The 14,130-nt window shown below is 31.4% G+C and overlaps 1 protein-coding gene and 1 long non-coding RNA gene across 2 annotated transcripts in view; one reads left to right on the top strand and one right to left on the bottom strand.

Moving 5' to 3' along the window:
* LOC141573775 (uncharacterized) overlaps positions 1–14,130 on the top strand; it is a 132,237-nt gene that overhangs the window by 19,709 nt on the left and 98,398 nt on the right. Inside the window, exon 2 of the long non-coding RNA XR_012499978.1 lies at positions 6,657–6,768. This is a non-coding gene — a long non-coding RNA (uncharacterized LOC141573775). The remainder of the gene's footprint in view (positions 1–6,656; positions 6,769–14,130) is intronic.
* CSN3 (casein kappa) lies at positions 4,568–13,929 on the bottom strand. The gene is given in 5 exon segments (NM_001303518.1): positions 4,568–4,737; positions 6,628–7,121; positions 8,314–8,346; positions 11,277–11,338; positions 13,867–13,929. Coding segments are annotated over 3 exon segments (549 nt in total). The 5' UTR covers positions 11,331–11,338; positions 13,867–13,929; the 3' UTR covers positions 4,568–4,737; positions 6,628–6,659.

The following is a 14,130-nucleotide window of genomic DNA, read 5'->3' as shown; positions in this document are numbered from 1 at the left end:
GTGGCATCAAGTCACATTGAGTGTACTTAAAAATATTCATTAGTAAGTATCTAAAAATAGCCATTTAAATTTTTTTTCAGATTTGATTTATATTTTTTTAAAACATTACTTTTGGGAGTAATTTTAGGTTCTCAGCAAAATTGAATGGAAGCTACAGAGAGCTCCCATATACTCCCTGCCACAGCATATGCACAATCTCCCCTACTGTCAACACCCCACGGGAGAGGTAATTTGTTGCAATCAATGAAGCTACATTGACATGATATTACCCAAGTCCATAGTTTACATTAGAGTTCACTATTGGTATTGTACATTCTGTGGGTTTTGACAAACATATAATGACAAGTGTCCACCACTATAGCATCTTATAGAATATTTCACTACCTAAAATCCACTGTGCTTTCCCTGTTCATCCTTCCTAACTCCTGGCAAGCATTGATATTTTTACTGTCTTTATAGTTGTACTTTTTTGAGAATGTGATATAATTAGAATCATACAATATATAGCCTTTTCAGATTGGCTCCTTTCAGTTTGTAATATGTATTTAAGTTTCCTCCATATCTTTTCATGGTTTGAGAGCTCTTTTTTTAATGCTGAAAAATATTTCATTATATATATACACCACAGTTTATTCACTCATCACTGAAGGACATCTTGGTTGCTTGCAAATTTTGGCCTTTATAAATAGAACTTCTATAAATATCCGTGTGCATGTTTTCGTGTGGATGTAAGTTTCTGATTTATATTTATATTACATGTATAGATATGCCCATGTATGAATATTCAGAAATTAAGATAGTAAAGTTCATGGTACTTTTTTTTAAAGCAACATAGCATGAATTATCCTGGTTCCAAACACAATGATGTTTCAGTCTGAGATGTTTTTGTGGCATATGATTGATAAGAACATCTTTATCTTTTTCTAAATGAGAAGAAAATTACCTGTTGAAGAGCACTGAAACCTTACCAAGAAGAATGTAGTAAGGTTCCAGATGATCGTAGATAAGCTGAGGGCTTTCATATTTTCTTCATGGACACTAGCAAGAAAAAGTGATACAGATAGTCCATATTTAATTGTGTAGTGACAAATAGATTTTCAAATTCATATTTATTTTGGAAAATGATGATATTAAGACTTCTCAGAAAGCAATACTGTCAGTAAGTAATTTGCTGGTTATTCAAGAGCTTTTTGCACCATTTATAAATTTTTAAGGATATGAGCATAATTTAGAGTCATTAGGGTTAACAACTTAATGCTTCTCTAAATATAAGAATAAATTATTTAAGTAAACATTATTTTTAAAAAAGCTTTTAGCTTAAAAAATTGTATTTCACACTTTTAAGATGTCAAAGCCAGTGCTTCCATATCGACCTGGAAGGGTTAAGGCAAGTGCTGAAGTCTGCACTTAATTTATCAACAAGAAATGCCTTAGACAGAATGAGGCATTCTTGTTATAACTATTTTTACTCAACAAAAAAATGTTTACCTTGTGATTTTTCACTTAAATTGCATTTTATCACAGGCTGCTATCAAGCCATAGAACTTGAGTAATTCATAGGAATAAACATTGATTAAATTGTAGATAGTGTAAGCGGGTGGGAATCTAGCCTTTGAGTGGGTATGATCGGTTCCCATCAGCAGTTTAATAGTGTTAGAAACAAGTTTAATTTGTCTAATGGTCAGCAGATAATCTCAGTTACTAAATTTACTTTTCCATAGTCCAAACTGTGGCAAGCTTGGGGCCTGAAAGAAAAATCCGTGTCCCAATATCTTATCTGCATAGATACCTTAGAAGGGGTTTCTCCTCTGTTCTGATAAGATTTCATCTTCTCTTAATCGCTCTGACTTCTCTGGTGGTTGTTGTCTCCAAATGAAAACTAGCGAGTCCCTTTTGAATAAATAAAGCTTTCATCCCTGAATGTCCCTCCTACTTATTTCCTTTTGGGGATAGACTGAGAAGACTTTAATATGATTGCTGTTGGCAAGGGTTAATACCGATTAAAAGAAAGTCAAGCCTGTTGACAAAATCAGTTTCTTGTGTAGATTCTTCTTGTGGAAATATTATGTTTCACTGTTACACCTTTACTTAGGAAAAAGAAAGAATAATTTTATTCCTTATAAAATTTTTGTCATTTGTACTATTACTTGAAATCATCAGTTTAAAGTTTATTATTTCTGTGTCATGAGGTATGTCAAAGTTTTACTCTTTAAGGTTCTTGTCTTGACCATCCCAACAATGATTATAGGTATTTTATGGTGACTAATTCAAAAGAATGATTTTTAAATGTGGAAAGTAACTATGTTAATGCCAAATGTTAATTTTATAGGGATATTTAGGACTTTAATCTTGCCTTCAAGAGTTTCTGGATTTATCCATATATTCTAATAAAATATACACATAAAAAGAAGAAAATTGATCTTTCAAGCCCATTTTTTTTTTTTAGTCTTGACTGTTAGGTTTATAGCCTTTATCCCAATAATCCAGGCATTCGGCCACTACTACAGTTTATCACATTAAGAAGATTAGGAAGAGGATACACCATCACCTCCTTCTAAATAGTATGCTAGAGTTACGATAATACATAATATTGATATAGCAATTTGGTTATCATTCTGTTGACATTCAACTTTCTTTCCTTGAAAACAGATTAAATTGTAAAAACATTTTCTGTTTACACTTTTATATTGCTGTGATTAGTATTATGACTTGCAGCAATTTTCTTTTGAGTTTAAAATTAACCTAATAATTTATCACTGCCTTTGGTAGTTTATGATCAGTAATAAACTTTTATGATCAGTAATAAACTGCTAAGGTCATCATTTTTCTTTTCTGGACTTTGATAAGAAAAGCCTAGATTATTTAATCCTATTAAATGGATATTTCAGTTTCAGCCATTAGCAATCTGTTTATCCCTTTACTTACTCATTTGTTTAGCAAACATTTATTTAGTTCCTGCACTGTATTGGGCCTTACCTTGGAGGGACAGTAGTGAGAGAACATAGTTCCTATGTTCATAGGGCTAATATCCCAGCAGGAGAGGTTGACAGGCAGGTGTAACAGAGGTTTATGGGTACTAAGGGGAAAGCGACTGGTAGGGGCAGGATGCTGTGGTAGCACATTAGTGGAGCACTTCATCTTGAAAGTTTAGGAAAGTTTTTCTTAAAGATTTGGTATCTAAGACAAGGAGTCAGATTTTGATTATGTGATATAAATTATCAAAAGGATTTTAGTAGCTTCAAAAAAGTGCTGGTGGTGATGGTAGCACAGCTAAAGCTGTCATGAGAGTTTTTGAGTCACTGGGGTGAATGGCATGAGGATGTAAGAGATGAGGTAGGAAGGTAGTAACAGCAAGATCATGAAAGTTGACTTTATCTTGTGGATGGTAAATGTCCTTTACGGATGAGAAAATAAACATTCATTGAAGCCTACTTGGGGAAAATTACTTCATTTCTCTTTTGCAGTAATAATGATAACAACTACAATAATATGTAGTCTATGAGTACATATTAAATAATTAAATACATGTGAACAAAGACCTTCGGTTTGTAATATATAACTGTTGATTGCTTATTATTATTTAATATTATTGTTGTCTTATATTCCACAAGAATTCTTATAGTACTTTGTGATAAATTTTTTAAATTAATGAAATAAATTCTATTTCTTCCACAATTTTACTTTATTTTACTTGGAATTAGTAATATTATTAATGGTCATTATAATTGAAGCCCAACCATGCCATGTTTCTGACCAGGCCTCACTTCCAGACCCTAGCATTTGAGAGAGAGAAGGTAAAGGCTTGTACAATACTCCTAGCAATAGAACATCTATTGAGGGTTTCAGCAAGAGACTAGATGGGTGACAGTAAGCTTTTTGTAAATGTTGAGTGATTTGTATTTTTCCTGGCACAATGTGCTAAATATGGGGCAAGCACATTTTCTTTGCACTGTTTCTTTAAAGGAAAAACTGGCATATTTTTGGATTTTGAGTATTCACTAAATTTTGTAGACTAAAAGACCTCAGTTCTAGAAGCTTCCTGATGTGTGTGTGTGTGTGTGTGTGTTTCTGTGTACAGGTGTGAGTCTGTAGCTTCAAGTCTGGAGGAAACTGAACATGCAGGTCAAGAGTCTCCATCAACTCCCATTAATTTTGCCGTATGTCTGTGTTTGTAGTTGTAGTTATCTGTAGCCTGTCTGTGTCCAGAAATTGCTCTCGGGAATGATCTAGACTAAAATTAGCATTACATTTGGATACTTTAATGCTAACTCTAGAGTTCTCATGGCTCCCAAGAGTCACTGTGTGGTCCTCTGGATTCTAACACTATGGCTTAGTTCTTCTTGGGTCCCAGTGACTTAGCCATGAATTTAGATATTCCAGTGTCATACTGCAGAAGGTACTCTTAACCAGTGTTAAACAATGGACCCACTTTGAGAATCAGAGGAAATTATGAACTTTGCCTCCAATTAAATGTATATACTCAAACTCACACTAAATTTATCTTGGAATTTCAAAGTTTCAAAGATCCCTAAGGTGTATTCACAGACTGTTTTCAAGAGATCCAGTTGCATTCAATTAGCTTTATTATGCAAGATCAAAAAATTAAATGTGCATGAATGTAAAATGTAAGGGGAGAAGAGAAAGGAGCTGAATCTGTGAAAATCATATTCTCTCTTGACTGAAGGCAGACAGCTGGCCAAAGGAGAGTTTGAACTGGTCGTTTGGTTTCAGCAAGACCTATAAAAAATGATGACAGTTTAGGAATTTAGTTCATTGTGTGTTAGTGGTTCTCATGACATGTAGACTTTTATTTAGCTTCCATGATTTGTCTCATGTCCATATCCAAGGAGTTTATCAAATTAAATATCTAAATTTAAATATTTAAATTTGACATATAGTGAACTGAAAATAATTGACTTCACCTCATATTTCTAGAAAGACACAATTCTTTACAGTCTTTTTATAAGTGATATTATACAGAGGTATGAACTTAGAAATCTGGGTTCATGAGTTTTGAACAAATGTAACTGTTAAGATAATGATTATTCTATTAAAAATATAATCATGTAATAATGTATTTGGATCAATAGATAAAAGTATATTCAATTACTTGTTTTCATGTTGTCACCATTAATTTTCTCATTTTGTTTTCAAAATTTTAGTAAGTCAACAATTTATCCAGCTTACTATCATTTTTTTTCTTACCAGATGTCTTATTAAATATGAACTCAATGATAAAATTTATACATATGCTGATCTTGGGAAACTAAAGTATGTTTTCTGTTTTGTTTTGTTTTTTTTTTTTGCAAGTTAGGCCATATGGAAATAGATGTCAAACTAATTAAGCCTTACTATCTATAATCTACAGGTCTGGCCTATTTTTTTCCATTTGTGAATTCAAGATAGTAATATAATCTATTCCATATGGCTGCTATAGGAATAAACTGAGATAGTTATGTAGTTTTGATTATTTAGTAAGGACTTGAGATATTGGTTGAAAGTAAATTTTAGTATTTATTAATTTTACTTTATCTTTTCTAGAACATTACATTTCACAGATTGATCAATTTTTACAACTCATTCACAATGTGCTTTCTCACTTGAATCTCATAGCAACCAAAATTATGAGAAAATGAAAGTTCAAAGACAGTAATGACTTATATAAGGTCACACAAGGGAAGAAGCAGCCTTCTCTGATCTAATGCTGTTATTATTATATCATAGATCACTGAGTTGTATTTTAGATCATAAAACATGTAGACAGTGTGATGCACTGAAAATATTTGTTGTAGAGACTCTCAAAATTTTGTCACTTTCTCCCCAAATTATTTCACATTCTTTAGTTATTTTCTGTTTTATTAATCTTTCTCTTTATTTAACTTCTTCATATAAGTTTTAAATTATTTTAGACTCTGCCATTATCCATTGACCCAATAAACAGAAATATTTTACATCACATTTAAAGTTCTGAAAGTATCCTTTGAGTATGTAGGTGTTTTTCAGGTTAAGAATTATAATTCTTCCATGGGTTTATCTTTGAATAGGAAATTTGGGGTGCCTAACTTCATGGATCCTTTCAGAAATGATGTCTGAGAGGATCCATGAAGCTACATGGGAGAGGATCCACCATGTTCCACGTGGGAAATGTATCATTTCCTTTCACTCTATTTGTATCAAAATTAGAGTTCAAGAACACTGTTAAACAATTAAAATGTATTTAAACTCATACCCTATATAAATTGTTCTAAGAAAGTTTACTTTGGAGATAAGAAAAATCATAAGTTTAACATAGTATTTTACTCTACTGTCTTCGTGTGTGACCAGGAATGAAATAAAACTATTAAGCTCGAGGAGTGTTCCACTTGTCAAAAAAAAAAAAAAAAAGTTTGATAATAAAACCCCCAATTTTTATTCATTTCGTAAAATAATGTTATTTTTCATTTCCTGTTGGAAAATAATTTAGTGTATCAATGCTATGGCCCCACCAAATTAAAATTAAAATTAGCCCATTTTGCCTGTTCCCGTAACAGACTTAATTTATCCATCGACACTATTTTAGATTTTATGATTGTGTTGATAAATCCATGAACCTTGTCTAGTGTTTATTTTTGTGTTTTGCTCATTTACCTGTGTTGTCTTCTTTGCTGTTTCCTTAGTTTTTAGATCTCAGTCGAAGTAATTTGGACTGTGGTGGTCTCGGGTGTGCTTGTGGTGATGAATTCTGAGGAAGCTTCTGCAATAACTACAGTGTTCACTGCTGGTTCGGCGGTAGGTATAACTGGAGGCTCAACAGTAGCAACAGTATTGATGGCAGGGTTGACTGTTTTATCCTGGGTTTTCTTTGGGGGAATGGCAATAAATGATGGACGTGGGCGTGGCCGACGTTCCACAGTAGGTGGGTCGATATTTGGCAGGGCTTGGCACTGAGGAATTTGAGCATGTAGTCTAATTGCAACTGGCTTTGCATAATTTGGGTAAGGAATAAATTGGTTATTAATTGGTACAGCTAGTCTGTGTTGGTAGTAATTGATTCCATAACTAGGATATCTACTCTGCACGAACTGAATTGGGAAATATTTGACTGTTTTTTCATTAAGCAATCTTTCCACCTTCTCACAGCACTGCAAAAAGAACAAATTATGAAGAATGGTATTATTGTAAGCTAGAATGTAGAGATATTTTAAATCAGAATTTTTTGAAATAATATGTTACAGTATTTGATGTTAAGTAGGTACAACATTGGAAATAGTGAACCCAATAACCATAATATTTTACAAGATATGAATTTTTACACTTTCCTTTCACTTCTTGATTTTCAGCAAATATTAAAAATAACATTAGTTTCAAAAAATTAGGTAAGATAATTCATAATGTAAACCACGTTGCCCAGAGCTTGGCACATATAAAAAGTGCTCAGTAAATGTTGCATATTAGAAGTACAACAATAAGACAAATCTCATAGAGAGCTTTGGCATACTCTGCACAAACATACTACACACACAGGAAAAATACGTACATATTTTTTCATATTTATATGTATATATATATATGTATTCTCACCACATGTTTGTAATTGTTTACAAATTTTATTTACCTAGAGAGAAGGCTGAGGGCACATCCCCCCACCAACCTAATTATATCAGAATAGAAAAATAAAGTGATGTAGGAGACTTCCTGGATGTATATTTTGGATTTTTTTCAGCTTAATTTTATCTGTTAAATATCAGTAAGGAAATTTTCTATTTTTATTTGACTCCATTCTATTGATTATGTGCAATTATAAAAATATGTCATTAGGTCTTTCCATATAAATAGAAACAAATCAACAAAATTACACTGCAAATAAAAATTACACTTTTATTTCTCATAAAAGAAGACATATTTATGTATTCATTCAAACAGAATGTTGGGGAAACAAAAGGAGAAAGTAAATATAAGTGTATGAGAAGTATTCAGAGATGGATCTTTCCCCAAGTCTTAAAAAGTAGGCAGAAGAAGTATTAAACTTTACTTTTGTTTTCATTTTTTTCCAGTACTAAATTCTGAGAGAGTTTTCTCTTATTGCTAAATACACACAAAAGCCAAAAGACGTGACTTGGCCTATAAGATGATACCAAGATTTTTAGAAGAACTTTGAGATTAATTCACATGATTGTTTGCTAACTGATGACTTTTACACAGATTATTAGATTATTTTATGGGGTTTAAATACTTAGTTTTTAGACAAAAGGCATTTTAATATCATTAAACTTTGCAGAATAAACTTTGTAGAATTTACTTTGGAGTCCATGTCTCTACTAGAGACAAACTTACTGTTGGTTGTTCCTGGTTTTGCACCTCTGCACCCTGGTGAGATTCAGAGAAGTAATAAGAAACACAAAGTTAAAAAAAAGCAAGAATTCTAGATTTTTTTTGTGGTTTTAAAGATACCTTTTATATTAAAGACAAAACATGTTTTCTTTGTTTTTATTTTAGTATTGTAAAATATTATAAAGCATTTTCCATGGTTAACTAATCTAAAAAGCCTGTGAACCACTCAAGAAGCAACAGTGATATACTAACTAAATAGTAATAATGAACTCTACAGTTAAGTTGTCTTTTAAAAATCATTGTCTAGGGAGAAAAATTCAAGGTTGAAGAGAATGTGATCATCTGACCCCTGTGCCAACAAATACACGTGATATTTGCTTAAATGAAAAATATGAATAACTTATATTCAGTTTGTATTGAATCTATATTGTTAAAAATAAGAAGAACATTGAGAATATATTTCTGCCCTCCTATTAAGATGATTTTTGAAGTTTTCTAGGTTAAAAAAATGGCTCCTAGCATAACATCGATATATAAATGTTTTATAATTATGCTTTTTAAAAATCAACTTTCATTTGTTTTTATAGTATTTTTCTTAATTCTGGATTGCAACACACATTATGAGTCAGGAATGAGAAAGTAATTTCCATAGGCATGTATATATAAAACTTTAAAACTCCCAAAAGTTTTATAAACTTTTGCGATGAGGTCATAATTTTAAATATTTTAAAATGGCAGTTCGAGTTTAGGACATTGCACACATATTCCTTGGATATAAAAGACTCTAGAAACCTTTTGAATGTTGTAGGTATAGAAATTTGAAAAAAATAATAGAATTCAGGGTGTGTTGAGACAGAGACTTGTTTTTCTGTAAATTTATTAAATCATTTGTTTAAAATTTAAAAAGTAATATGAATATTGTAGAAAGTTTGCCTACACTCAAAAATTCTGATAATCTAGACATCTTAATATAATATTAACTTATATGTATTACGTACAACTGCTATACATTCATTTTCGTATCCTGCATCTTATTTTTTTTCAAGAAACATGATCTCTCATATTATTTTTTCATTATCTCATAGTTTTCATACTTACACATTTATAGTTTAAAAATAAATGATCAATGATTATGTCCTGAAATGTTTGTTCGTTATTGCTAACCATAAAGCTTTTTTCAAAAAAATATTTTATTGTATATAGAGGGATGCATAACATCTGGATATCAGTGGCCTTTTAAATAGTTTTCATTGATTCCTTAAGATAGTTTTTCAAAAGTGTGGGTTTGGGGGGACAAAAAGTCTTTGTAGAAATTATTAAACTGCTGTAATGAAAAGTTGTGCCAACTTATAGCCACCAAAAGTCTATGGATTATGCAGTTCATCTCATAATTGCTAGTAATAAATATTATCTTAACTATTTTTATTTTGGAGAGAAGGAATACATTTAGCACATAAAAGATGCTATCACATTGCTTTTTTTTTTTTGAAGAATTTAATAATTTATTTCTTTTTTTCTTTTTTTAAATTGAAATACAGTCAGTTTACAATATTGTGTCAGTTTCTGGTGTACAGCATAATGTTTCAGTCATGCATATATATACATGTATTCGTTTTCATATTCTTTTTCATTATAGGTTACTACAAGATATTGAATATAGTTCCTTGTGCTACACAGAAGAAACTTGTTGTTTCACATTACTTTTTTAATTTGTATCATTTTGATCATTCATAAGATTGAATGGTAAAAAATCTATAAACTTTGATTCTTCCTTTGATTTATTTGTTCATGTCTGTGGGGCCTGCAGCTTTGTGAAAGCAGGAAGCAGTGTCTGTGGGCTCCACCAGGCTCCAGTAACTCAGTAAGTGGTTGCTGCAGGTCAGGCAGTCATGGATCATTTCTGATACAAAGTTCAATCCCTGTCACTCAAAGAGAAAGCCCACTTTCAAAATGTGCAGGTGCCACAATAAAATCAAATTTCAAAGAATAAATGAAAGAAAATAAATGTGAATGTCATAGTCGTTCAAAATTTTTTAAAAGTTTGACTCCACTAATTTACCTCATAGAATTATTTAGGAGATACTAACTTAAAAGCAAGTCTAAATTTAATAATAAGTGAATTATGAAACAAGGACTAAGGGCCTTCCAAATTTTACAGTCTAAGAGGAGGACGCAAAACATCGTATGTTTGCCTTCCTGTTCTTGCTGTTTGCAAATAAGTGCCTGGGATCGCCGATTGAACGTGAAAGTAAAGCAGGGTGATAGCCAAAATGACAATGAAAACAAGTCTAAAAATTAAAAGAAAAAAATCCCCCAAAACCCTCTTCTTTTTCAGATAGCTTTAATACACAGAATGTAACTTTTAAAAAAATGCCTGAAAATTAGATTTGATTATGGACAGTATCCCTGGGGAGGAGTCAGTCAGCTGACGTTTTGGGAAGAGTACAATAAAATGTACAGTTATGTTTGACGGTAAAGGTAGATGTGCCAAGGTCTTTGAAACTGGTAAAAAAGCTTAAACAAGTTCCCAATCTTTTAAGAATTTAGTCTCTAAAGTGATTGGGGTCTGTGTGAGATAGGAATTTAATTTAAAACATTTCTGATCCTGAACTATGATTTTTGCATTTATTTTTTGTGAATTATTTTTTAGAGCATATTATAATTAAAAAATATCTTCAGTATTGTTTTTCCCCAAAAATATATTTTCTCTATCATATGAGAATTTTAAAGATTTTCTTATACATGATAAAGTGTGATTTCTTAATTCTTGAAAACTGATGTCCAGAACATCTTTTAAATTTTGTAATAGAAATAAATGTAAAAATGAGTTACTTTTATGAAAATATAGTTAGTATGCAGCTATTTTGCTCTATAAATATAACTATTTAGAAATTTACATAATTAGAGCCTTTAAATAAAATTTTCTTAAAGTTTTAATACAAATTCATTAGATGCAATTAACTCACCAAAAAAGGTAGAGTTAATGCCAGGATAGTCACAACTAGGAAGAAGCTCTTCATGATTGCACCTAAAAATAAAAATTAAAAAATTAAAAAAAAATTAAATTAAAAGGATCTATTACTAATAATTTAGGAATGATTTGGAACAATGTTTTCTTTGCTTTAAGGAAAAACCCCACTAGATTTATGGGTAGATATAGCCCATGTGGTAAATTTATTTTATTAAAAACTTTAGAAAAACCAAACAGTATAATGTGTATGAATTTGATTTTTGGCTATAATATTAAAAGTATCATTACAAGGTTAATCATATATTCATTTAACATGTACCAGGAACCTACTAGTAGGCCATTAATAAGGAAAGTCATAGACACAATTTTTTATAAATAATTAAATTACATGAGAATTTTATTCTGTTGTAGAGAAGGACAGGTAGTTTGAATAACTTTAAACTTTGTTGGAAAAAAATGTGTCCCTATGTATACACATATACATACACATATATAATGTATAGGCACATAATGGTGCCTATAAATATATATGTACATTTATAGGTACTATTCTTACCTATAAATAAAAATTTTAGCTTATATATATAAAGAACAAGGCACTGTCAACTGTTGAGATTATCAAGGTGAATTGGTCTTGCTAGTCTTACCCAGTAGCATCAATTGTAGGAAGAGAGTTGCAACAACAAGTCACTGTTAGAGGAAAGAAAGTCGAAAATGTCACAAAAGTGGCTTTCTACATATAGAAGTTTTCAGTTAAGAAATCAACAAACTACTTGTGTGGGAGATACAGGTGGGACTTACTCATGCAGAGATTAATAGAGAACATTCAAATAGAAGAGAAAGCCTTCTGAATATCCATGGGCATTTAAATGGAGAAAAGGGAAAGATAAAGTTGGAAAGAAGGTTTAGGGCAGCAAAAGGAGAGGCTTCCCATGCCAGTCTGAAGAGTAGGCAAGGCTTTGTAAACAAGGGAAACCAGCTGAGTGGTTCAGGACCAGAGACTGTGTGACTACACATTCCTTTGGAGAACTGAGTTCCATCTCAGGCTCTATCTCTACTTGTGCAATTTTGTCCAAGTAATTTCCTTTATCTGGGCCTTACTATTCTTACCTATAAATGAAAGTTTGAACTAAAATTTCTAAAATTCTGTAATTCCATGATTGGTCTAACAGGAACATGTAAGATGGAGGAGATGGAGGGTATACTGAAACTGCATTCTTCACAATTACTTCTCCAGTCATCATGAATGATGAGATTAACTTGATTGTTTTAATAAAAACATAGGTATGACAATGACAGGGCTTTGACTGAAATATTTAAAGAAATAAACTAGCCTTATCTTTCTAAAGGAGTATAGGAGTCACACCTGCTTATTTGATTTTTTAAAAATAGTCTTTTTAGAAAGATACATATAACAGTTTAAGCTTTTAATATTTCAGTATATGTGGTATTTGTGAAATAAATGCTAACCACATCTTGTTGCAACTACTGTTATTGACCTACTTGTATAGATTTGAGACTTGCAAACTGAGTTTTACAAGAGAGGGTCACAGAGTTAAAGTCCAGGCTTGGTAAAGGGAACACACCAGACTCCATTTGCTTTTGATTCACAGATAATAATGATTAGAAAGACTGTCTACTAAACTGATTTCAGAACCTCTGATAGGATATCATTGGTTGGAAAAGAACTCATGTGAGATCTACAAGCAAACTCAAATTTCAATGAAAAGAATGGAGTTCCCTATTAATTCTTCACTTGCCAGTTACCTTTTTTCATTTTTTAACACAAATATATTAGACATATAACATTGTGTAAATTTAAATTATATGACATGTTGATTTGATATATTTATATATTGTAATGTGATTGCCATTGTAGTGATAATTACCACTTCTATCATGTCACATAATTATCATTTCTTTTTTGTAGTTGGAATAGTTAAGATCTCTCTTAGGATGTTTTCAATTCAAGCAAAATTATAACACATATACAGATTTACACACACAGTCACACAAGCAATCTGTAAAATGACAGTAGATCCTCTTTTTTAGCATAAACAGAAATCAGAGAGATAAGACCATAATTTACTTATGTTACTTAAACCAATGAGTACTTGATGGAAAAGTCTATGAAACAGCAGAACTATTCAGCTTTCATGAGGATATGTAACTCATAATTTTTAAAAAAGTTATACCGTAACGTATAAAATTATAATCTTTAGATAGAAATAAAAATTTTAAATTAGTTAAGGGGTCAATCTGGATTATTATGACACATTCATCTTTCTGAGAAGTTAGCCCTCCACATATGTCTGTAGGAATAAGTTCATTGTCTTGAACAACTTTTCTTTACAATTTACATTGTCTTCAGTAGTTTAGCCAGTAGTGAAGATAAAAATAACCCAAAGTGAAGTTAAAAATAAATTTAATCATAACATTATACAGAATCTAAGGTTTAGGTTAGAAACTAATGTCAAAATGATGCCAAGGCATATTCAAGCTTAGCAATAAAAACTAAGAGGAAGAAATTATGATTAACTCCTGTGAAAAAGAGTCATTCTCTCTGGACATTTCAATTTGATTACCTTCCCTTGTGCCTGTCAGGTCTTGCTTGGCAGTAGGTTGAGCTGGCCTCTCAACTGTAAAGAAGACCCAAGGTAAATAACTGGAGACTAATTAAAGGGTGTTAGTGCTTTGCAGCATGTGATTTATCTTCCTCCTACATTACACCCAATAGGAAGATGACAAAAAGGAAAGATTTGACGATAGCAGAGTCATCTTTGTGTCAGTTGTGGTTAGTGAAGTGCATAGGAGGAAACAGAGTTGTCATTTATAAAGCTTGAAAAGAG

The sequence above is a fragment of the Camelus bactrianus genome, chromosome 2 (assembly GCF_048773025.1).
Source record: "Camelus bactrianus isolate YW-2024 breed Bactrian camel chromosome 2, ASM4877302v1, whole genome shotgun sequence".
In the NCBI taxonomy this organism is placed as follows: domain Eukaryota; kingdom Metazoa; phylum Chordata; class Mammalia; order Artiodactyla; family Camelidae; genus Camelus; species Camelus bactrianus.
This window is presented reverse-complemented; position numbering and strand designations above follow the sequence as displayed.